The sequence below is a fragment of the Caretta caretta genome, chromosome 1, assembly GCF_965140235.1.
Source record: "Caretta caretta isolate rCarCar2 chromosome 1, rCarCar1.hap1, whole genome shotgun sequence".
Lineage (NCBI taxonomy): Eukaryota > Metazoa > Chordata > Testudines > Cheloniidae > Caretta > Caretta caretta.
In genome coordinates, this window is record NC_134206.1 from 259449363 (window position 1) to 259472136 (window position 22774).

General features: G+C 48.6%; 2 protein-coding genes across 4 annotated transcripts in view; both read left to right on the forward strand.

Moving 5' to 3' along the window:
- Positions 1–41: 41 nt before the first annotated feature.
- On the forward strand, positions 42–14287 carry EIF3L (eukaryotic translation initiation factor 3 subunit L). 2 transcript variants are annotated; one of them, XM_048833725.2, is made up of 13 exons: positions 42–197; positions 391–430; positions 1311–1521; positions 2153–2232; positions 3326–3387; positions 5497–5566; positions 6472–6545; positions 7614–7785; positions 8580–8734; positions 9874–10044; positions 11262–11759; positions 12967–13047; positions 14037–14287. In XM_048833725.2, the coding sequence occupies exons 1-13, from the start codon at positions 165–167 to the stop codon at positions 14073–14075; spliced, it is 1686 nt and encodes a 561-aa protein (XP_048689682.1). In that variant the 5' UTR covers positions 42–164; the 3' UTR covers positions 14076–14287. The 2 variants fall into 2 exon arrangements, with proteins under 2 accessions (XP_048689682.1, XP_048689693.1); XM_048833736.2 differs by lacking the exons at positions 42–197; positions 391–430; positions 2153–2232 and having other exon boundaries at positions 1312–1521.
- Positions 14288–21054: 6767 nt separating this feature from the next.
- Positions 21055–22774, forward strand: part of MICALL1 (MICAL like 1) — a 30116-nt gene continuing 28396 nt past the window's right edge. The window contains exon 1 of one of the 2 annotated variants that reach the window (XM_075123867.1): positions 21055–21332. Coding sequence is in view for 1 of the 2 variants with exons in the window: in XM_048833752.2 (XP_048689709.2) it covers positions 21793–21938 (146 nt within the window). In the remaining variant the exon portion in view is untranslated. Of the gene's footprint in view, positions 21333–21500; positions 21939–22774 lie in introns of those variants that run through there. The other variant, XM_048833752.2, reaches the window with a different exon arrangement.

The following is a 22774-nucleotide window of genomic DNA, read 5'->3' on the forward strand; positions in this document are numbered from 1 at the left end:
GCTCTGTAGCCACGCCCCCTCCCGAGCGCTGCCTGAGCCCCGCCCCGCCCCGCCTCTTCCGGGTCCCTGCAGCAAGCGGCCGCGTTCCCGGCCGGAGCCTTTTTCCTGCCGCGCCGCCCGTCGCCGCCGCCGCGTGCCGACCCTCCCTCCCCGCCGCTCGCGCCATGGCCTACCCGGCCGAGGACTACGACACCGAGGTAGCCGGCCAGCCGCGGCTCCAGGGAGTGCGGAGCGGCCGGGCGGGGGGCCTGACTCACGGCTGAGGGGCTCGGGGAAGGGCCTGGCTTCCTCTCCTGACCCGGGCCCGCGGGGGGGGGGGAAGAGGGTCCGTTGTGGGTCTGAGCTCCCCGTGGTGACACCCCCCCTTTCTGTGTCTCGTTCGCCCCGCAGGACACCTACACGTACCAGGGTGACTATGACATGCACACAGGTGAGTCCTGCTGCCCGGCCGAGCCAGGGTGCCCGCGCATTGCCCTGCCCCTGCCCTCCCGGGGGGATGCCCCAGTTCCCACCCCCCCACACCAGGGGTCCCTGGCCGCCCGCATGCCCCTGAGCTGGAACTGGCACATGGGGGACATTCATGTGACTCTCCAACGGGGCGGCGTGGGGGGGGGGATCTCATCCCCGACCACTCTACCCTCCCCTTAGTGGTTTCCCTGCACTTTTGTGTGTGAGTAGTTGGTCAGAGACCTGGCATGGCTCTAAGTCAGTGGCTCTCAACCTTTCCAGACTACCTCTCCCCCTTTCAGGAGTCTGATTTGTCTTGCGTTCCCCCAAGTTACACCTCGTGTAAAAACTACTTGCCTACAAAATCAGACTAAAAATACAGAGGTGTCACAGCATATTATTGCTGAAAAATTGCTCACTGTCTCATTTTTACAATACAAATATAAAATAATCAATTGGAATGTAAATATTGTACTTACATTTCAGTGTATAGTATATGCAGCAGTATAATCAAGTCATTGTATGAAATTTTAGTTTATACTGACTTTGCTAGTGCTTTTTACATAGCCTGTTGTAAAATTAGGCAAATATCTAGATGAGTTGATGTGCACCCTGGAAGACCTCTGGTTGGGAACCACTGCTCTAAGAGGTGGGAATTCCCAGGGAAGGACCCTGACCAAGCAAGACACTTCCTGAAATGTTACTCAACTCTGTTTTGCTGTCTTGGTGCTGGAGTTGTCTTCATCTAAACTTGTGGCCAGCTGGTTTGGATCCCAGATACAGCCTGGTTGTGCTGTCTCTGGGCATCTTTCCGAGCGGAGCTATGCTCCTAAATCATGTGCTGGATCACTGCTCTTCCACAGGAGACCCCAAACAGGATCTAGCCTATGAACGCCAATATGAGCAACAGACCTACCAGGTGATCCCTGAAGTGATCAAAAACTTCATCCAGTATTTTCATAAAACTGTTTCGGATCTGATTGACCAGAAGGTGTATGAGCTTCAGGCTAGCCGTGTCTCCAGTGATGTCATTGACCAGAAGGTGTATGAGATCCAAGATATCTATGAAAACAGGTACAAACCTATCCCTCCCAGAGTGGGAATTGCTGTTGTAACTGGTCCTGTGGGGTTTTTGTTGCTTTTATTAAAGGGCGCTCCAGTCAGTTGCTTTGATCCAAATTTGGACTTTATTTAAAATGTGGACTGGGGGTAGATTTGGATGTCTGAGAAGGAAGAGATCCTTTCACTTCTAGAGAGCTGGTTTGTCCCAGTGATTGAAATTCATATCAAATGAGTCTCAATCCGGTTTCTAATGTGCATATCACAAAAAAGTACCCTTATTGGTGCTTACTAGCTCACTTGCTGATAACATCAACACCTGCCAAGGGTCAAAGAGGCCATGGAGTGTCTGACTCTTTTCTAGAGATGGTCCCTCCAGCCCATGACTAAGTCACACTGGCACAGGTGGTGTGTGAGACAAGCTTGCATTACTTCTCTGTGTTAAGGATAAAAGAGGACTTCAGTTTCCAGATCTATTGAACTGGTTTCTCTCATGTATAATAGACTCCTTTAGAAATCTGTGTGTGAAAATAGCTTTGATCTAACAAGGCATATCTTCAGGATTGGAAATCTTTAACTCCATCCCTCTTTCACTGATGAATGAATAGTTTAACTTGCAATCCCCTCTGCATGCGTTTTTTCACAGCTGGACCAAACTGACTGAAAGGTTCTTTAAGAACACTCCCTGGCCAGAGGCCGAGGCAATTGCACCACAGGTTGGAAACGGTAGGTATTTTCTTTTTTTGGAGGAAAGAGAAGCAAACTGCTTTACTTTGGAAAGAGATCAGCTGATGTCTCTGTCCTGTTCCTTCCTGTTACACATCTACTCATTAGTCGTAACTGACCCCTTTGGCACTCTGAGAGCAGACAGGCCAAGCATTGAATGAGATCTAGAGATCAAACTTTCTACCCTAAGAGTAGTCCTTCTGGCTATCGGAGCAAAAATTGCATGGGAGGAGTGCACTCTGATCCTTTTGGTCAAGGCAGACACTGGATTTTGTCCAGCATTTTTTCCATTTTTCTCCTTCCCCACTCTGTGTGGCCGAGAATCCAGTCAGTTCAGAAGCAAGCTTTCTAAGCAACATATTGAGAAGTGGAAGTGCTATAAATGTGGTAAAATGTCAAGGGAGCTGTAAGTATCTCCTATGCAAAGAAAGCAATCTCATTCTTTTCTGTTGGAGCCTCCCCTGCTGATTTGCAGCTGGGCCCCAATATATCTTCACATTGTGCTGTGGCATAGATGCTGTCTTTGCTGCTTCTGTCTGTTTTCTCTCTCCTTCTGTCTCTTCTTTTTTCCTCTTATTTTGTTCTTTGCTTTCTGTTTATTTAGTTTTGTCCCCTTCCTTCCCAACACACCAGATTTCATTCTCCTCAAGATGAAGGTTGGCCGTTGCTGGTGTTTGATAGGGCTGAGACATATGCTTTGGAGCTGAATTCTGTGGTGAGAGCTTCCCAATCTGAATGCTGTTCCTGTGGCCACCTGTTTCAGGAACTGCCAAAGAAGAATGATGGCAAAGTGGGCTTCAAAGAAATGTCCACTGCTTTATCCACAACAGCACATCTATCATTGGCAATGGGAGTGAATCCAAAGCCTTGCAGCTTTCCCTATGCTCTCTGATCCTTTCCTCTGTCCAGTGTCCCCAAGGTTGGGAAACAAGTTCTTAAATGTTTTCCCTACTCAAGCCCCATAGGGGGGCCCTCTTGCTCCCCTTTCCCTTATTGCAGCATGGGGAAGACTCCCAGTGTACCTGAAACGTCTGGCTATGTTGACCACTTGGCAAAATGTCTTCCAAATATCTAGTTCTGCCATCTCTTCCAGATGCTGTCTTCCTGATTCTGTACAAGGAGCTTTACTACAGACACATCTACGCCAAAGTCAGCGTGAGTATTTGCCTATGTGGTCCTGCTAATTACATGCAGGCTTCCCTATGGCTGTTCTGTAAAACTTGCCCTTTCCTCCCTCTGGACCACATTGTCTGTGATTCAGATAACTCCTGCAGAACAAATTTGTTCACACTTCTGATATGCTGCCATGAGGTCCTGATTGGATCTTGAGAAATTTGCGCAGGCTTATGGTTGGTAATGCCTCGTTTGAGTTCTGACATTTTAACACTTGATCTTCCATCCACTGCCAAGGCTCGTAATCTGGCTCTATTTCTTGCTAGTGATTACTAGCACAAAGTTCATAATAATTGGTTCACATAAGAAGGCAAGGTCTTTGAGAAGTCTATGATATAAATTAGGTAATGCCTCCTTGGGGCAGGAGCGGGGCAGTGGCAGTCTTTTTGTTCTGTTTGTGCAGTACTTAGCACAGTGAGGCCCTGGCCATGACTGGGGCTTCTAGGTGCTATGGTCATACAAATAAAAAATAACTACAAATGCCACCTGATTATTGTGGTGGGTGAATTAAGGAGAGAAGAGACAACCGAAAACAATTGGATTCTCTCCTTGACAGAGCTGTAATTCCAAGAGAAGTGTAGCTTGTTTTGTGGCTTTTTATTTAACTTTTACAATTGTCGGATGGCTGTAGGAAGCAGTGGAGTGGAGACTGGTGGTGGGGTGCTAGACTAAAAATGAGACTGATGTGCAAGAAATTGCAGCCTACCAGCATAGAGAGGTGTATTGTGAAAGAGGGTTCTGAATCCCTAGTGGAGAAGGAAGATTGGGCAAAGTAAATGGTTCAAGGGGTGGAAACAGGAGGAAGAAGAGAGCTGAGATATAGGCAGGAATGAAGCTAACTGGAGACTTGAAATGAATGCCAGAATAGGAAGATGGTCAGTTTATGGTTCAGAGATTGTGGAAAAGGGAGAAGATCTAGCTGCACTGTTTGAGTAGATTTAGAGAGGGGAGAAGCAGGGAGATTAGGAAAGATATGTTGCATTAGCGTGAGACATGATCCAGGGATTTACTAGTAGGAATAGATTGGGCAGGGGAGTAGATTTTACAGGTGTAGTAGCACAGTGATTCTCAAACTATGGCCTGTGGAGTTCTTAAAAATGAAATACTGAGGGATTGGGGTGTTGGGAAGGGGGTGCTTCCCTGACACGTTTGCTCATTTTATAAAGTGGTCAATAATGAAACACTTGAACCACTGTGAAGAGGAAGAATTGACAGGATTTGTCAAGAGCGTGCATGTGAAGGAAGGAGGACAGAGAGCTCTTTAAGATAATCCGAAGATCTTGAGTCTGGGTCGGGGTGGCCAACTGCGGCTCCAGAGCCACATGCGACTCTTCAGAAGTTTAATATGCAGCTCCTTGTATAGGCACCGACTCCGGGGCTGGAGCTACAGGTGTCAACTTTCCAATGTGTGGTCACTGCTCAACCCCTGGCTCTGCCACAGGCCCTCCCCACCCCCTCCCCTGTGCCTGCAGTGCCCTCGCTCTTTTCTCGTGCATGCCATGAAACAGCTGATCAGGAGGTGTGGGGAGGGAGGGGTAAGCGCTGATCAGCGGGGCTGCCGATGCGTGGGAGGCGCTGGGAGTGGGGTGGGGGAGCTGATGGGGGGTGGGGGTGACGGCTGATCTATTACTGTGGCTCTTTGGCAATGTATATTGGTAAATTCTGGCTCCTTCTCAGGCTCAGGTTGGCCACCCCTGGTCTGGGTGGTGACAGGAGGATGTTTAGGAGGAAAGGGGAGAAGTTCCATTTGTGAGATGTTTAGTTTGGGAAAGCAGCAGGACCTCTGAAAGGAGTTCATTGCACATGAACAGTCAGACTGATTCTACTTGATAACCATAGTGTGCACTCATGGTCATGGTGGGGGGGTGTATGATGATGATGATGATTGGCCTGGTTGATTATAAAGACTTTGGCAGCTCAATCGTCAGTGAAAGAGTGTCTTGGCTACTCTAGAGTGTGACTGCACAAAAGGCATGAGGATAGCCCTGAACCCATTCCTGCCACGCTTGAGAGGCCCTCTGCAGTTAGCAGATAAGTGAAGCTAAGAAGACTATACTGACTTCCCCACTCTCTCTTCCATTTTCATTACAGGGTGGCCCCTCTCTGGAGCAGAGATTTGAATCTTATTACAACTACTGCAATCTCTTCAACTACATTCTGAGTGAGTCACTATGATCCACTTACTAGTGTGTGAATTTCTGGGGGGATGGGGGGAGGAAGAACAGAAGCATGCTTGTTTATGGATTATAGAGGAAAGAATCCCATGGTCTTACTCAAGGAAAGAAATTGCTGAATTGATAGCACTTCACATTCATCCATCTGAAAACACACCAATTCCAAATCCCTCCACTAATCTGAACTGCTCTGAGCAAAAGGAGAGAATCAGCCTTCTTTAGGTCTGCAAACGGTAGGTGAGTTATTGGAGGTGTCTTCTCCTTTTGCACTGGGGTGGGGGTGGGGGGGTGAGTGGAGCTGTGAGCAAATGGAGAGAAAGATAGATGTTTTCTGTACCTTTTCAGGTTGGAGACCCATTATTCGAGGTCACATTTTGTGATCCCCTTGCACTTATTACTCTCTAGTAAATGTATCAATAACAATGCTATGCCTATTTATCCATTTGTGGTTAGAGAGGCTGATAGAGAATACTTGACCTTGAAGGAGAATAGTCGCGTGGGAGGAAAGAGGGGAGTGAGATTTTCTTTGATTTAGATTGTATTAAGTTTTCAGTGCCTCACAACCCCCTGATTGTCCCCTGTCTCCCTTATGGGGGTCAGAACCCACCAGTTGAGAAATACTGCTGTAGAGTATTTAATAAGCAGACTTGAAAAGCTGGTCTTTTAAGTCAAGAAGCCCTTGCTGTGTTTTCCTCAAATGAGGAGGCAGTGGGTGCGACCAGAGCTATTGCATCATCTCTCTGTTGGGGACCTCACTCAATGGGAAAATTCTGCTCTGTCTCCACCCTTGAAGGGGAAGGTTACAGTGATGCCCATATTTTCCCCTACAGCTTCATGTCACTGTCATCCTACCTTTTGATTGTGGGTAAAAGCTTGTGTTTTTCTCCTACAGATGCTGATGGCCCTGCTCCTCTGGAACTACCCAACCAGTGGCTGTGGGATATCATTGATGAATTCATCTACCAGGTACATGGCCTGCTGCTGGGGCTTCTGGCAGCATAGGTGCTTAAGGCTGTTCAGTTCTCCATCATTCCCCCTTCCATTCCATGTGATTCCTGTAGCTGAGATCTCCCAATATGCAGAGTATCCAAGGGAGTACTCGGATTTGAGGTCCATAGGAAGTAAAGACCTTAACCTTTTCTCTAATTATAACAATTCCTTCACGTTATTGGAGGATATTTGGGGAACTGTGGCATTTTACCCATATTTCCATTTCAAGTTCCTGCATCCTGGCCTGTTTCTGTAAAGTGCATCTTCTCTGTCCCCTGCTCTCTCACATCTAAATGATGGGAAGCTGCCTGGCTAAAATCATCTAGTGTTACAAAGCACTTATGAGAATGTTTGTCCACCCTAGCTGACCAGAGCAGGATTGTTTTCTATATATTGTATTTTTTCCACCTTCAGATTTCTCATTTGATGGTGCCTGTACCACTTCTATTTGGAATAATCTCCAAGTCCAAACATACAGAGCAATATAACTAGTCCACAGACTGAGATCTTGCTGTCAGGAAACATTTCCTGATACCAGCTGAAATATCCCTTATTTTCCCCTTCCATCAGTCCACCCTCCCAGATCTTAAATTACTTTTGTCTCTCTGAATTCCCTTCTGTTTGATGTCTTGGCGTGAAGATGTCTGGCACTGATCACACTATTCCAGGTGTTATCTTGTCAAGTGCATATGGAGACGGACTGTCATCTCCTTGCTGTGTGAAACGATGCCTCTATGTGTGTATGTGAGCCACTTTCTCGCTGCCACTTCAGTCATGTCTAATTGTCAGTCCTTCACCCACCCCTTGGGTCCTTAGTGATGCTGCTTTGTAGGTTTTCCCTCATGCTGAGTATCTGCGTCACATTAGTCTTGGCCTAGGTGCATTACGTTTGTATAACTTGTCCTCTTGACCTGCCAAGTAATAACGCATATTAAGGTGCTGTTGGGACCTGTGGCTTCCAGTACTTCAGTCATATGATAGAACCATAAGGCTGGTGTTTAGATGAGCTTTTCTGTGCTAGCTTCTTATCTGCTTGTCCCATAGTTCCAGTCGTTCAGCCAGTACCGCTGCAAAACAGCCAAGAAGTCTGAAGAAGAAATTGATTTCCTTCGGTCAAACCCCAAGATCTGGAATGTCCACAGTGTCCTCAATGTGCTGCACTCCCTGGTGGACAAGTCCAACATCAACCGACAGCTAGAGGTCTACACCAGTGGAGGTGAGGGGTCAGGGTTCCCGAGTATGCAGTCCTGGCCAAGAGGAGTGATCAAAGGGAAGGGGAGATTAGGAATGGGATGCAAAGTCTTTCTCCTTGAAGTTACTGGTTCTAGTCTGGGGTGGAAGTGACTGGGGACTGTTCTGCAAAATGAGCTGAGGTGTCTCAAGCGTATTTACCAAAAACCCAACCCATCACAGGTGACAGTAGTTGGCAGCCTCAGCTTGGAGGCCTATGATTGAGTGGGCCTGAGATATAACTCCCTTCTCGTCCAAATGCATGTGGTAGGTTGGTGTATGCTTACACTGCTGCTGTCTGTGCTGAGGAGAGAAGGCTTCAAACTCCAATGCTGTCGGTCCTGCACTTCTCACCTGCACCAAACTCATTCTATAAATAGGTAAAAGCAGGCAATGAGTAGTTGCTGTCCAGGCTCTTCAAGTTGAGCTGTCTGTGCCCCAAGTAAAGCTCTGAGAATGCAGATGTACCATTAGAGTGCTGTTCTTTGCTGCATGGATGAGATTGCAACGTTTTAAAGATTGGGACAAATCCTTGTTTAATGCCCGTTGACTTCCTATTGGTTTAATTGGCAGTTGAACTAAACCCTTAATTCTGGCAAGTGTTACCATGGGAAGGGATAATTATTTGAGGTTGATTGGGAAACCGTTTGGGAGGAGTGCTGAAGGCTGCATCTCCTGACTTACCCACCCCTCTGATGTCCAGGGGGCCGAGGTAGTTGAGTTGTGGGGAGAGAGCCCATTTTCCCCCTGTAGAAAGTGTGACACTTCCTCTCTTTCCAGGTGATCCTGAGAGCGTGGCTGGAGAGTACGGTCGTCACTCCCTCTATAAGATGTTGGGCTACTTCAGTCTTGTGGGGCTACTGCGCCTCCATTCACTGCTGGGGGATTACTACCAAGCCATCAAGGTTCTGGAGAACATTGAGCTCAACAAGAAGGTAATAAGCCACAGCTCTTAAATGCTCCCTTCTGGGTTTAAAATGCCTTTATTTGAAAGGGCAGCAAATGCTATCTAAAGGCGTGGGGCCCCCGATCATCACAATGAACTGCCCAACTATGGAGCTATTCATTCCTGCTCTAAATGTCAGGTGGGGGTGTCAACTTCCACCCTCACATGGGGCTGTAATCACAGCATAATGTAACACTTAATGCAAATCCTACACACATAGCTGTCCCCTGATGTTCTAGCATGTATACGTGTTCTTGGGGGTGTGCTTTCTAGGGTACTGGGTGCAATTCCATGCTGAGGGGAATGTTGATTGAAGTATCATATGCTAAAGTGATGTTGCTGTGCTAGTTAGCTGGACTAGATAGTGTCCTTTAACAGTATGGCACCCTGGTCCTGTCTTGGTTAGCAGGTGCTTCCCTTACCCCCAGCCCTGCTGGTACCAACCATTCTACCCCACATATCTAATGCTTATTCTAGGACCATGGACCCCCTGTGATAATTGTGATTGATTGCAGTCCAGCTGCAACATCAGAGTGGTCACTGGACTGGTCTGGAGCTCTGCATGTTATCCATCTGTGTGCTTGTATGCGGGGGTGGAATGGGCTACTTTAATCGCTTGCTGTGGAGGGACTGCAAACACCCTGCAATGTATGGAATTTTATCAACTGAGCCTGAAGCCTATTACTGGTGGGAAGGCATGGGATGTGTTTAGTGTGAGACACAGGTAAAACTAGCATGTATGGGATGAAATGAAGATAAATTTTAGGCTGAATATTGTGGGGGGAATACCCAACAGTGATGTCTGTTAGCTTGTAATAATCTGTCATGGGAAGGAGAGAACTTTTAAACACTAGCCTGGACAAGAAGAGATGAACATAATGCTGGCAACCATCCTCCATTGCCAGGGAGATGGAAATGATCTGTTAGATCATCCAGTCTGCTATGATAGCTTTCTCACTTCCCTGTACAGGAAACACTGAGGGCAGCAGGTCAACCCTCTCCTTTCTCTGTGGTAGGACTGGTTTGGAGACTGATGGAGATGGGCTCCCTGAAGGAAAGAAGTGCTAAAGGTTGTTGTGGGAGATGTCTTTTCTAACTTTACATGTTTGTGTGTCTCTTCCTCTCCAGAGCATGTATTCCCGGGTGCCAGAGTGCCAAGTCACCACCTATTACTACGTGGGCTTTGCATACCTTATGATGCGGCGTTACCAGGATGCCATCCGTGTCTTTGCCAACATTCTCCTTTACATCCAGAGGACAAAGAGCATGTTCCAGAGGACTACCTACAAGTATGAAATGGTAAGGGGAGCGAGGGCAGTGCACTATCCTTCTCTTACAATCTTTGACCTTTCTGCTGCTGTTGATAACTTCCTCCATAACCTTCTGTCCGCCCTTGGCTTGTGTGGTAATGTTCTCTCAGCATCTCCTTGGGTGAGTCGTCATCCTTCCCAGTCCCACAGAGTTTGATCCATAGCCCCTCCTTCTCCCTCTACATCCTATTTCTGGGCAACCATATCCACTTATATATTTTCAGTGCCATCTTCTTGCTGACAGTTCACCAGTCTCTGTCTCCATTCCATGATCTGTTTCTCTCCATCCAGTCTTGCATTTCGACCTGTGTCACTGACTGTTAGAACCAAGCACCTCACTTTCGTCTTCATTTCTTCTCTCCTGTTCTTTCACGGTTCACAACACCAGGTTCTGTATCCTGATGGATCATTTGACTCCTCACATGTCCAGATCCTACTGTTTCTGATTCCATGACACTTCAAAGATTTGGCTTTTTCTTTCTAGCCAAAGAGCTAACCCCGTCCTCCCCACAGCCTGACTCCCCTTTCAGCTACTGCAGTCACCTCCTTGCTGGCCTCCCTGGTCCCCCACCATGTGCATTCAGAATGTGACCGCTAAAATAGTCCTCCTTGCGTATTGATCTAAACTTGTCCCCCGGCTCTCTGTTCCACCCACCATCGGTTTTTAAATATATCCTCCCCTTCAGGGCCCTTTACAACTCTGCCTACGTTTATGTATCTGACCTTGTCTTTTATCACATCATTCCTGCCCCCTCTGCTTTGCCACTGGTGCCAGGCTTGCTGTCCTAGTTGTCTGCTTCTTCCATAACCATCTCCAAGGTGCCCCTTTCTCCTGCTACACCTCAATTCTGGTCTGCCAAGCCAATACCAACTCCTCCTTCAAGCCCCCTCCTTTAGACTCTGCTTTTCCACAGTGCATACAACAACTAAGTGAATGGTAGGTATTGAAAGGGAGATCTGTGTACTACCAATAGATGCATGTGTCTAAACTGATTAACCAGGTGAGCATTAGCAGCATTTCTGTAACTCATGTCTTAACTCATGCCTTCCCCTCCTATTTACCCCATGCTCACCACATGGTGTCCCAGATTATAAATGCTTTGGGGAAAGGGCATGTCTCTGTACTGTGTGGTACCGAGCTCTCTCCTGGGCACTGTAAAATAACAGTGGAGGGATGGCTTCTAATGACTGTCTTCTCTATCTCAGATTAACAAGCAGAATGAGCAGATGCATGCCCTTCTGGCCATTGCTCTCACCATGTACCCCATGCGAATAGATGAGAGCATCCACCTGCAGCTGAGGGAAAAGTATGGGGACAAGATGCTGCGCATGCAGAAGGGTGACCCACAGGTGTATGAGGAGCTCTTCAGCTATGCCTGCCCCAAATTCCTCTCCCCTGTGGTCCCCAACTATGACAATGTGCATCCCAACTACCACAAGGAGCCCTTCCTGCAGCAGCTGAAGGTATTTGCAGATGAGGTGCAGCAGCAGGCCCAGCTGTCCACCATCCGCAGCTTCCTGAAGCTCTACACCACTATGCCTGTGGCCAAGCTGGCTGGCTTCTTGGACCTCACGGAGCAGGAGTTTCGCATCCAGCTGCTGGTCTTCAAACACAAGATGAAGAACCTGGTCTGGACCAGCGGCATCTCAGCCCTGGATGGGGAGTTCCAGTCAGCCTCCGAGGTTGACTTCTACATTGACAAGGTCAGTCTCTCTCTTTCCCTTTCCCTCTGCCTCAGGCATGAAAAACCGTGATCAGAAATTCATGCCAATCTCCGGGGAACGTGCCTTCTCTCCTCATTTCATATTCTTAATTGGGAACTCATCCCCAGAGGTGGTTCAAAGTGCTGCTGTGAAGCCAGAATCCTGCTGTTCAACAGCATCATTAATGGAGAAGTGGTAGTGCCAGGAGCATGTGCCTGGGCAGGCTCTTGGCCAACCTTTAGGCCTGTGCCACTAGAAGCCCATCAGACCTATTGGCCTGAGTAGACAGGCTCCAAATACTCCTCTCCATGTCACTGATCCTGGGCAGGAAATGTTTCAATTTAAATGCGGTGTCTGGCACTGTCCGCTTTTAGCGTCTCCCCTGCCCATCTCATTTCCCCACCATGTGGGAGTCTTGCTTGGCCACGCTGCTGCTAAAGCCTTCAACTCTGCCCACCCTCGGCTCTTAGCTAGCGCCTGCTCTGCTGGAAATCCAGACCCAAAGAATGATCAGACTCCAGCCTGTCCCTGAAGGTCAAGGCCAGCAGGTGCGCACAGGGAGGAGAAAAAAGTCCTTCCTGCTTAGTGAGGGCCTCCAGGTACATTGCCACTTGACTCTTCAGAGAAGGTCTCTGTCCCCCCCCCCCACACCTGAATCATGTCAGGGAGCCTGGTGGATAGAAAGGATTGCCGCTTCTAGCCTCTTGGACCTTGAGGTGGTCTGCTTCCTGCAAGGCCTGGCTCTTGCTTTGCCTGCCCCACCCACCCAAACCAAGTGGAACTGCCATTGACTCCCTAGCATTGCAGAAACATTAGCAGAAGCCCTGCTCCTTTGCTGCTGCTAGAGGGAGGCAGAGAGTGAACCAGACCTTGCAGGGGAAAGCTACCCTGAAAGGCCCAAGAGCTGGGATGGGGAGCCTCCACCATCAAATTGGTCATCAGGGCTGAATGGAGACAAGGCCACAGGAAGTTAAAACATTGTGGACTTGGATTCCATTTGCAAGAGTAAACAAGAGCCTACCCCAAAAGAAAAATTTAAATTAGAGTGCTGTGGCTTAATTCTGGGCTCTATCTGTTGACTAGTGCAGCTGAGGGGTGTCTCTGACACTGATCTCAGGCCTCAGTGGGTCATTTCCCCCAGTAAGGCTGCTGTATACCCAAGAATTAACTCTGCTCCTTTCCTGATTGCTCCATATTCTCTTGGCAGGACATGATCCATATTGCAGACACAAAGGTTGCTCGGCGCTATGGGGACTTCTTCATCCGCCAGATCCACAAATTTGAGGAGGTGAGCTCTGGGTAACTAGGGCAGGGGACTCTGAATAATCCCTGATGGGGAGTCTGGGGAAGGTCTAGGACTAGTGGGAGAGATGCCTGTGTGGGTACGGGTGCTTCTGTGAGACCAGATCAAACAGCTGGAATGTTTCTATTCAGTGACTCACCAAAGCCATCGGGAAGGATTGCAGGAACCCCCCTTTGAGCCTAACAAAGCCTGTATTCTAAACAGCCAGCTGGTGACCTTTGGGGGAAGGATGTGCTTCTCTTTTGTGGCCCAGCATAACCACTGTCCTGGTTGCAAAATGGGAGCAGGGAGGGATTAGGTTAACTCATTTAGTGGTGCCAACAGGGAGGGTAGAGTTAATCTGCTCTGTCTGGTGAAGAGACAACTTTAAGCTATTCCCTGGGGTATCTACCTGTGATGTGTTCTCCTCCCCCATCCTGATATGTTTTGCTGCCACCTTGTGAGGGCTCAGTTGTCCTTAGATGAGTCTAAAGGATTTCCATTAGTAACACCAGTGGGAATTCATTACGGCCACCATTCTATGTAGGGCAGAAGGGACCCTTCTGAAGGCCCTGGGACCCTGCTCCAGCAGCTTTATAGGATGCCCCTGCCCTTTCTTGCTGCTGGATGCTCAGCAAGGAGGAACATACTGTCTCTGCCCCATTTTTCCAGCAGGGGCCACTGCAGGACCGGTCATATCCAAGTGCTCACTGCAGAGAGAAAGTAAATTTTCTGTGATAGAAGCAGGTCACCCCATTCCTTGCCCTATCGTTTACTGAAAACACTTATACCCTCTTGTCCTGGATCTCCCCTGTTGTGGGGTGGGGAGGTTTTTACTATTTTTTTCTCCTTACTGTGGACTACGCTTACTACTGCCTCAGGGCATTTGCACAGTTGAGTGTGGGAGTGTTTGGGAAGGTGCGCTTGTGAGAGCCCCAGCAGTGAGGGTTTTCCTGAACTCCCCTCTCTGTAACAGGCTGCTTCTTTTCTTCCAGCTGAATCGAACTCTGAAGAAGATGGGCCAGAGACCCTGAAACATCTGCTCATATTGTCACTGTCACCAGGCTGACCAGCAATGTGGAAGGGGAGGGGAAATTATTCTATTTGCTGTGGGAGAGGGGAGTTGAGGATTGTGGCATTTCTGGAATCTCCTGTGGCACTGACATTTCTTACTTTGCTAAGCAGGTTGCTCAGATCACACCAACAAACAAAGGACTGAGATAATCTAATAAACAATTAAAATCTCCCCTGTGTTTTCAGTATCAGATGCAATAACTTCTTTTTGGGAGAAGGTGGTTGCGTTCTGGGGGCGGTTGCTACCAGTATGCTCTCTTTTTCAGTCTGTCTGGGTAACAAGGATGGGGAACAGAGCCCTTTCCCACTTTCTAAAACTCTATGGACACTGTGGACCCAGAAGACTGTTGGGTTGATTGACAGGCAGGGAGAATGCTAGCAGTCACGCAGTTGGGGGCTGGAGGACGTTACAAACCAAATTGGTCATCCATTCTCTCTCATCTATTCCCCTCTTGAATTTAAACTGAGCTGCCAGTGACTTTGTTAAAAAGTTGATCTTTTTTTGCTGCTTTGAGGTAAAAAGGCCTGACAGCTGGTTGAGGGTTTTTAAAGGAAGGGGATTCTGCTTATTTTTACCTCAGAAATATCAGGGATGTTAAGTCTGCTCTTCTGACCAGATCTGGTTTTGCTGGAGACTCAGCTGGTGGTCTTGCAGACAGTGTGTGGTGTGAGCACTCAAACCTTAATGGAAGGGCTGGAGTGAGACTTCCTCTCTCCCAAACCTTCACAGGGGTATGGGGAGGGATTTTGCTAATACCAATTGACAGTTTTATTTTGATTAAATCTCTTCTCAACGTTTTGACCTGTCAGTTTCTCTAGTTCTCCAATCACCAGTGCATTCCCCCCCAGGCTAGACAAGACCTAAATTTCTGATGTGAAAAACCAGTAGAAAAGCAATTTTTGTATAGAAACCTCTTGGGCATTATTTGAATGGGCTAATGAAGCAAAAAGGGGCCAGCCCCAATTTTTTTCTGCTTGCAGACAATCTTTAAATAGTTCTGAATGTCTGAGAGGAAGCAGCAAATGTGAGGGGAAGGCCTTTGAGTGATCAGAAAGCATGTGCCATATATACCAATTGTTAGTACCCATCCCTTTCAGCTGAGAGGGTCTTTAGAGTCAGGCTTTGGAGTTTCTCTCCCTATTTTTTGTTTAATTAGTGTTCTGGAATAATTAGACTTCATTTTTGTGCCTTATAAGCATGTTGACTGAGTACTAGGCACTGTCCAAATGTAAGCTGCACTTTCTGTGCCAAAGGGGTCACTCTGAGAAGACAGGCAATTTAGCAAGAGTGGGTGGGTGGGAGAGGAGATTTTATCAGGCATTTGTTCTGGTCCTCTTCCTAGCTGCTATTAGTTGGCATTTTCTTGTAGGCAGCACACTACAACTGGGTCTTGAGGGATTCAAGGAGGAGATGGTAGAGATCTCATGGACTAGCACAGGGAAGGTGCATCACTGCATGAGTGGCTGGGGGGAAGATCCAGACACCAGTACATGAGGCTGGCGGTGTTGACAGGGTACGTCTACCACAAGTAGCAAAGTAATTATAGCAGCAAATATGCCCCTTCCATGATCACTCGTACACAGCATCCAACACTAACACCTTTCTCAAAACGGGCTAAGCTAGAACAGTGAAGTTACTGAGCTACTCTTATTTGTCCAAAAAGTGTAATGGACTCTCAACATCCATCTGGCCAGCAGCCAGCTACAGTGGACAGCAGCAAACTTGTTTCAACATCTCTTCTGCAGGGAGACATCTAGTAGGGAAGTACCTCTGCTTAGAGTTGCAAATGAATGCATTACTTGTTTCCTGTAAGGCAAGAGTGCTGCCAGTGGGACCCAGCCTACTCTTAATCTGTCACGGGTATGTTAGGATTATAGACACTTTAATTGCATATATGCCATTTTAAACCTTAAATAATTAGTCACATGTATTGTTCTCAGATAGTCAAATATGCCAGTTCCTCAGCTTGCATCTGTCAAAAGATTTCCTTTGCTGCATATAATATATGTTAATGCACTTGCAGCTGGTATGACTGGCTCTGTGCCCTGGGGGAGAGGCTGTGAAAGATTAATTGATGGGGGCTGGCTTTGTGGAAAGAAGCCAAAGGTGCTGCAGTCCTTGCAATAGGGTGGAAAGATGGGCTCAGCTAGATGCGGTGCCTGGCACTGGCTGAAACTGGAGGAATGCTGGGCATTCAGCAGCAGTCACACTGTAGGAATGTCACTAATGCTGTTCCGGAGGGAGGGGAGATGGTTTTGTTATAATCCCTACTTCCAGCCTCATCTGAGGGGGCAGAGTGTGACTGGGAGTCAGAGTCCCCTCTGGCAGTGCTGGCCAAAGTGGTTCTGATCAATGGGCCATCAGCACAGGTTGCTGCCATTGATGACTTGTGGCAGTGAGGGAGGTGGTCCTACTTCAAGCATAGAGCCTGGCAAAGAGGAAAATCCAGCTGAAGAAACTTTTCCAGTTCTGATTGAGTGTGTCATCCATATTCACCACCAACTGTACCGTGGGGCAGATACTGCCTAGACAATGCCAACCTTCAGCTGGATTGTGGTGTTGAACCGTCAGTACTGTCATACAAAAAATATTCTTAAAGTAAAAGGTGACTCCTCCCCTTCCCCTATGCCATGTCATTTCAAGATACCTGCTCAGCAATTTTCCCTGTTCTTCTAGTTGGGTCCTGGCAGATACACAAGTATTTAAAAGGTGTAAACACTGAAGAGGAAAGTGGAGTTTTAGCATGGTCTAATGGGATGAAACTGAGCTAGGGTAGATGTAGGGAATGAGTGTTAGCACAGAATGCGATAACTCATCTCAGCAACATCGGCTACTGCGAACACACTGCAGCTGTCCTCTGCTTCCTCCACTGGCTACCCATGGAAGACCGTGGCCAGTTCAAGACCTTAGCCCTTCTCTTCAAAGCATTCAATTACAGTTGGGTGAATACATGATTTGTCAGTTTGGTGGCAGTTCTGAAAAAATATTGGTTTGGGTCTAACTGAATTTGAAAAAGGCCATTTTGGGTTGAATGAAATGTTTGGTCTGAAACATCTTGGGCAGAGTGCTTTTAAAAGGATAGATTCACAAACCAAGAGGAGGTAGTGCGGCCACCACCTCCTTTACAAGCTTTAGAGCATTTAGGGGTAAGGGCATTCAGCGGGGTTGTGGGAGACTTGGGTTCAGTTTTCCCCTCTGTCTGATATGGAGAATGGATTTAAACGTGGGTCTCCCACATTGCAGACGTGTACCCCAGCCACTGGGCTTCATTCTCACCTGTTGAAGCTGCTCCACTTTGTATAACTCATTATATAGTAGGCCAGAGAGACTGCCTCTATAGCCTGGTGGTTTGGGTACTCACCTCTGAGAGATGGGAAGCCCAACTTCAAATCTTGCTCTTATTATTTATACCCAGTGGAAGAGCTTCAACAGTAGAGATTGAGAAAGGCCCACATCAGAATAGCCCATAGCACACTCCTGCGGTGTGGGAGAGTGAAGTTTAAAAACTGTCTCCATCTTAGGCAGAGGGCGGAATTGAACCTGGACCTTCCACACCCCACCCGAGTGTGCTACCCACAGACCTGAGCTTTTACAGGAGGTGGTAGCATCACCTACTCCAGCTGTTGTGTGAAATGGCACCTCGGTTCCCAAAAAGAATTTTTGGCTGAAACTATTCAGCAAATTTGTATCAACTCCATGCATTTTTTTGGCTAATTTACTGTTTGCTGGAAAAAAAAAAAAGAAAAAAAAAAGAGTTGGCCAGGCTACCATAGCTCAGAGACCAAGACTACAGTCAATTGCTCTGCTCCTTAGCAATAACAAAACTGCCTGCAGCAAGAGTGCAGTTTGTGCAGAGCTTTCTCAGCTGCTAATTCAAGAGTCGGACCAAACTTCCACAGGAACTAAGAATTATCACAAACATCACCACCTTCCGCTCCAAGTGCGGAGCCCCCTTCTTTGATCTTGCATTTACCAATCTAAATATATAATACAGTGTACATACACATTTAAAATATCCCCACACCATTTCCTCCTAGGGAGTGGAGGAGAGACAGGAAGAACCACAGTGAGAGATATTAGTCACGTTGCTTAATGCACTCCTGGAAGATGTTCCGATACCTCAGTGATGAGGGCTGTACAAGAGCCAGGACAGAACATCAGGAAGCATTTACCAACAGTGCAGTCTATTAGACTGTGGAATAGTATCTCCAGAAAAGCTGGAAGCTGTGGAAGCTCCACCATTTGGGCAATTTAAAACAAGATGGGACAGAGCTCTGCAGAGTATATTGCAGTTAATAATCCTGGGCTGGGCAGAGGTGACAGAGATGATGTGATCCAGTATGCAACCCCATGCTCTGAGTGTCCCAATGTGTGCCAGAAACTGGGAATGGGCAACAGGGGATGGATCATTTGATGACTGCCTGTTCTGTTCATTCCCTCTGAAGCACCTGGCATTGGCTACTGTCTGAAGACAGGATACTGGGCTAGACGGATCTTTGTTCTGACCCAGTTGGCCATTCTTATGTTCATTCCCATCTCAGATTCCTATAGAGTGCTCTGGATTGGATAAAATGACAAAAAGCTCATGGCTCCTCATTCCTGAGACTAGTGTGTAGCTATACTGAGGGGTCAGACAGTATATGAACGGAGGACAGCCAAGAGACAGAATAAACTCTCCCCCTCCCACCCCCAACGAGGGGGACTATTGTCTTCTGATGTCTGTCTCTTCACACTGATGTTTTGAAGGTCAGGATCTGTGTTTACAGTTTCAGCATGGGATCTGTTTGCATTAATTTGAGCCTGAGGGCTGCATGGCATTCCTTTGGTGGAATTCCCAGGCACTATCTGGAAACATATCTCCTCCAGCAAAAAACACCACTGAACAAAATGCTTCTGAGAGCCCCGGTAGCTCCTAAAACTCCATCTACCTCAGATCATGACTTAGTACATTTTGCAAACAGGTTCTGAAACTTCATTGCAGGATCCATAACTTAAATCTCTCCCAAAGGTAGGGGGTATCCTATATAGTGTGCATAAGTAGGAAGATTACACCTATTCTGTTGTAGGATTTTCCAGTGTCCATCAATGAGTATCCAAGATACCCTATTGGGACGCAAAAAGAAAAGGAGTATTTGTGGCACCTTAGAGACTAACAAATTTATTTGAGCATAAGCTTAGTCTCTAAGGTGCCACAAGTACTCCTTTTCTTTTTGTGAATACAGACTAACATGGCTGCTACTCTGAAACCTATTGGGACTCAGGAGAGCTGGGTTGCATTCCCAGCTCCACCACTGACCTGCAGTGTGACCTTGGGTAAGTCACATCACCTCCCTGAGCCTCAATTTCCCCATCCATAAAATGGGATAACAATACTCATCCTCCTTTGTGAAGTGCTTTCAAATCTATGGGTGAGAAGCACTACAGAAACGCAGCCTATGATTAAACTCTGCCCCTGGTTTTTTGTTCACCCCGTCTGTGGAGAATGGGCAATGAAATATTTCTAGCACACTGGAAAGCATTGAAGGCAGCACACACAGCAGGCTCCAACAGATTGTTAAAGGAATTGTGGCTTGCAGTGGTATGCTTTATTAATACTAGGTTGAGACCAAAAACATGCTCAATCAGGACATTCCATTCTTAGGTAGCAAATGCCTAGAGAGTTGGAAGAACAAGCCCGAAGCGTGGAGGAGGCAGGGCTAGTAGCTGTCTAGGGCAGCAAAATGTTTAATAATTGGCTGGCTGGCTGCAGCCCTGTAAGAGTGTGGGAGTTCAGGAGAGTTACTGGTTTGCTTATGGCAGCAGAATGTTTCAGGCCCTGTGAGATGTGCAAGTGGGGACACATAATATATCCTGGATTTCCAAGCCACCCACTCTCCTCTCCCTCCCTTGGCGCCAAACACACCACAATATCCCTATTGTTTAGCCAGAGCGCCTGTTACACAAAATCCTGCTGTTCTCTCCAGCTGCCCTAGGGAAGGAGCTCAAATTAGGCCATCCCTGCCAGGCTCCTGAGTAATGGATGCAGTCCATTTTTCTCCCCTGGGTGAGTAAGTGTGAAGGGAAGGATCTGCATAGAACAGCACCAACAAAGCACACGCCCTACCGCACCCAATCTGAGTCACACCCCACTCCAGACTCACTCATCTAACCAGTTTCTGATTTGGTTTCCAGCATCCCCCGCTGACGTACACACCACGCCTGCTATCAGATACCCAGGTACACGGTTTTAACTGACACTGTAAACTCCCTGGGTTGGGCCTGTGACTTCATTATCTGGTAAGCACCATGCATACCTATGGGGCTGTATACAGAGGGTAAATAAATTTTATTCTCAGTATGGTCTTCATCCTCAAAGGAAACCTGCACAACACTTTCCAAAGATGAGCCTGAGAGCTTAAATTCATTACTCTGCTAGACACTAAAAATCATGGACTGAACAGAAACACTGGATTTATGGTTTATTACAAACAATGTGGAGTCCGGTGCCTGAATAAATCTGTTAAGTCTTTAAAGTGCCACTGGACTCCTCCTTGTTTTTGTGGATACAGACTAACAGGGCTACCCCTCTGATGTAACTATCTGTAACCCATTAACCCCCCCCATCCCCCTTTCTGTCCTATGATTGCAGAAGTGTTAAAGGGCCACTCTACCTTGAACGGTCCCTTAAAATACAAGTGGTAACTATTATACTTATAAAAAGAAAAGGAGGACTTGTGGCACCTTAGAGACTAACACATTTATTTGAGCATAAGCTTTCATGAGCTACAGCTCACTTCATCGGATGCATGTAGCTCACGAAAGCTTATGCTCAAATAAATTGGTTAGTCTCTAAGGTGCCACAAGTACTCCTTTTCTTTTTGCGAATACAGACTAACAGGGCGGCTACTCTGAAACCTTACTATACTTATATGTTGCACGTAGCTGAGCGGCTTCAGGCGGGGAGATAGGGGAGAACCTTTCCCAGCCCTAAGAGCTCCCTGCAGCTCCAAAGCGTGTCTCTCCCACCAACAGATATTGTGCCCATAAAAGCTATTGTCTCACCCACCTTCCTTTTGGCTCTATTATTATTCCCAGTGCCAGGAGAGCTGGAAGCCCCCCGTGGCTAATAGCAGGCACTCAGGGAGCCCCTTGGCACATCCCCCTCCCCTCCATGGCTCGCTGCGAGACCCCCGGCGTGCTCAAACAGCGGACATGCCCAGGGACAGCTGGACACGAGGTACCGGGTGGCAATGCGGGACACTCCCCCTTGTCCCGGGCTATGCCGAGCGCCCGGGCCCTGCCCCATGGCCGATGCCAGGCTGGGACCCTCCCCGCCGCGGCTCGGGCCGAGGAAGAGCCGGGGCGCGGGACTGGGCGGAGGAGCGGCGGGGACAGGTCTGAGCAGAGCCCGGCGCGGGGAGGGAGGCGCAGCCGGCGCCCGCAGGGGGTAGGAGGGAGCTGCTAGCCGCGGCGGGGAACGGGGCGCAGCGGAGCCGCGGCACCGGAGCCCTGCGATCCCCGCCCCGCAGGCGGAGCCCCCCGCCCGCCGGGGCCGAGCGCAGGGACCGGAGCCCGCAGGCCGCTCCCGGCAGCCGCCCAGGCCCGAACCGCCGCCCCGGGCCGGAGAGCGCGGAGCCCTGCCCGCCCCCCATGCGGCTCCCCCCGGCGGCGGCGCCCTGACCTCCGGATCTGCCCTGATGTCCGGTCCCCGGGGCGCCCTGCAGGCCTGGTGCCGCCGCCAGTGCGAGGGCTACCCCGGCGTGGAGATCCGCGACCTCAGCAGCTCCTTCCGCGACGGCCTGGCCTTCTGCGCCATCCTGCACCGGCACCGGCCCGACCTGCTGTGAGTACCGGGGCGGGAGCTGCACCAGGCCCAGCGGCGCCGGGCTCGCCTGAACCCCGACCCGGCCCCCGCCCGGCCGCCCGGGGGCGCCGCCCCGGCCCCTTCACGGGGCGGGGAAGACCGCACCCGGGAACCCTGAGGGACTGGGGGGACCCTGGGACAGAGGGGTAGGGCCACCGAGAAACGCCCTAGGATAGGGGAAAGGGGGCCCAGGGACCCCCAGCTCCATGGGGCAGAGGTACCGGGGAGCCATCCTCATACCTGGGCTATAGGGGAGGTGTCCCTGACACCCAGATGTGCAGGAAGCTCTGGGACCCCTCCTGCCTCTGGGGTTGACAAAGGGCGTTAACGGAGTGTCTTTTAGTCCTGGGATTTAAGGAGAGTAGGGGGAGCTGGGCCAGAGGGGCAGCGCTCTGGGGTGGGATGCTTGGAGACTGGCTCCTGGGTGTTTGTGTGTGGGAGCACCTTTAAAGCATTTCCTGGACTGTAAATGCGGTTCTTTCACATTTATTGCATCTGAACAGCCGCATCCCTTGGAATTTAATACTAATAATACATTACATGTGTCTAAGGTCTTTAATCCATGGATCTGAAAACATTTTATCAACCCCATGAATTAAGCTTCGAGTATCTGTTGTTTATTACCCACGTTCTACAGAGAGAGAAACTGAGGCACAGAGTGGTTATGTGACTTGCCCACATTATCCAGTCAGAGTTGGGAATAGAACGCAGAATTCTTGATTCCCAGTCCCCTGTGCTAATCACAGGACAAATTACTCTCTTATTTGAAAAAATAAATAAAAATAAAAATGAGGCTTGGGGAAGGAGCCCTAACC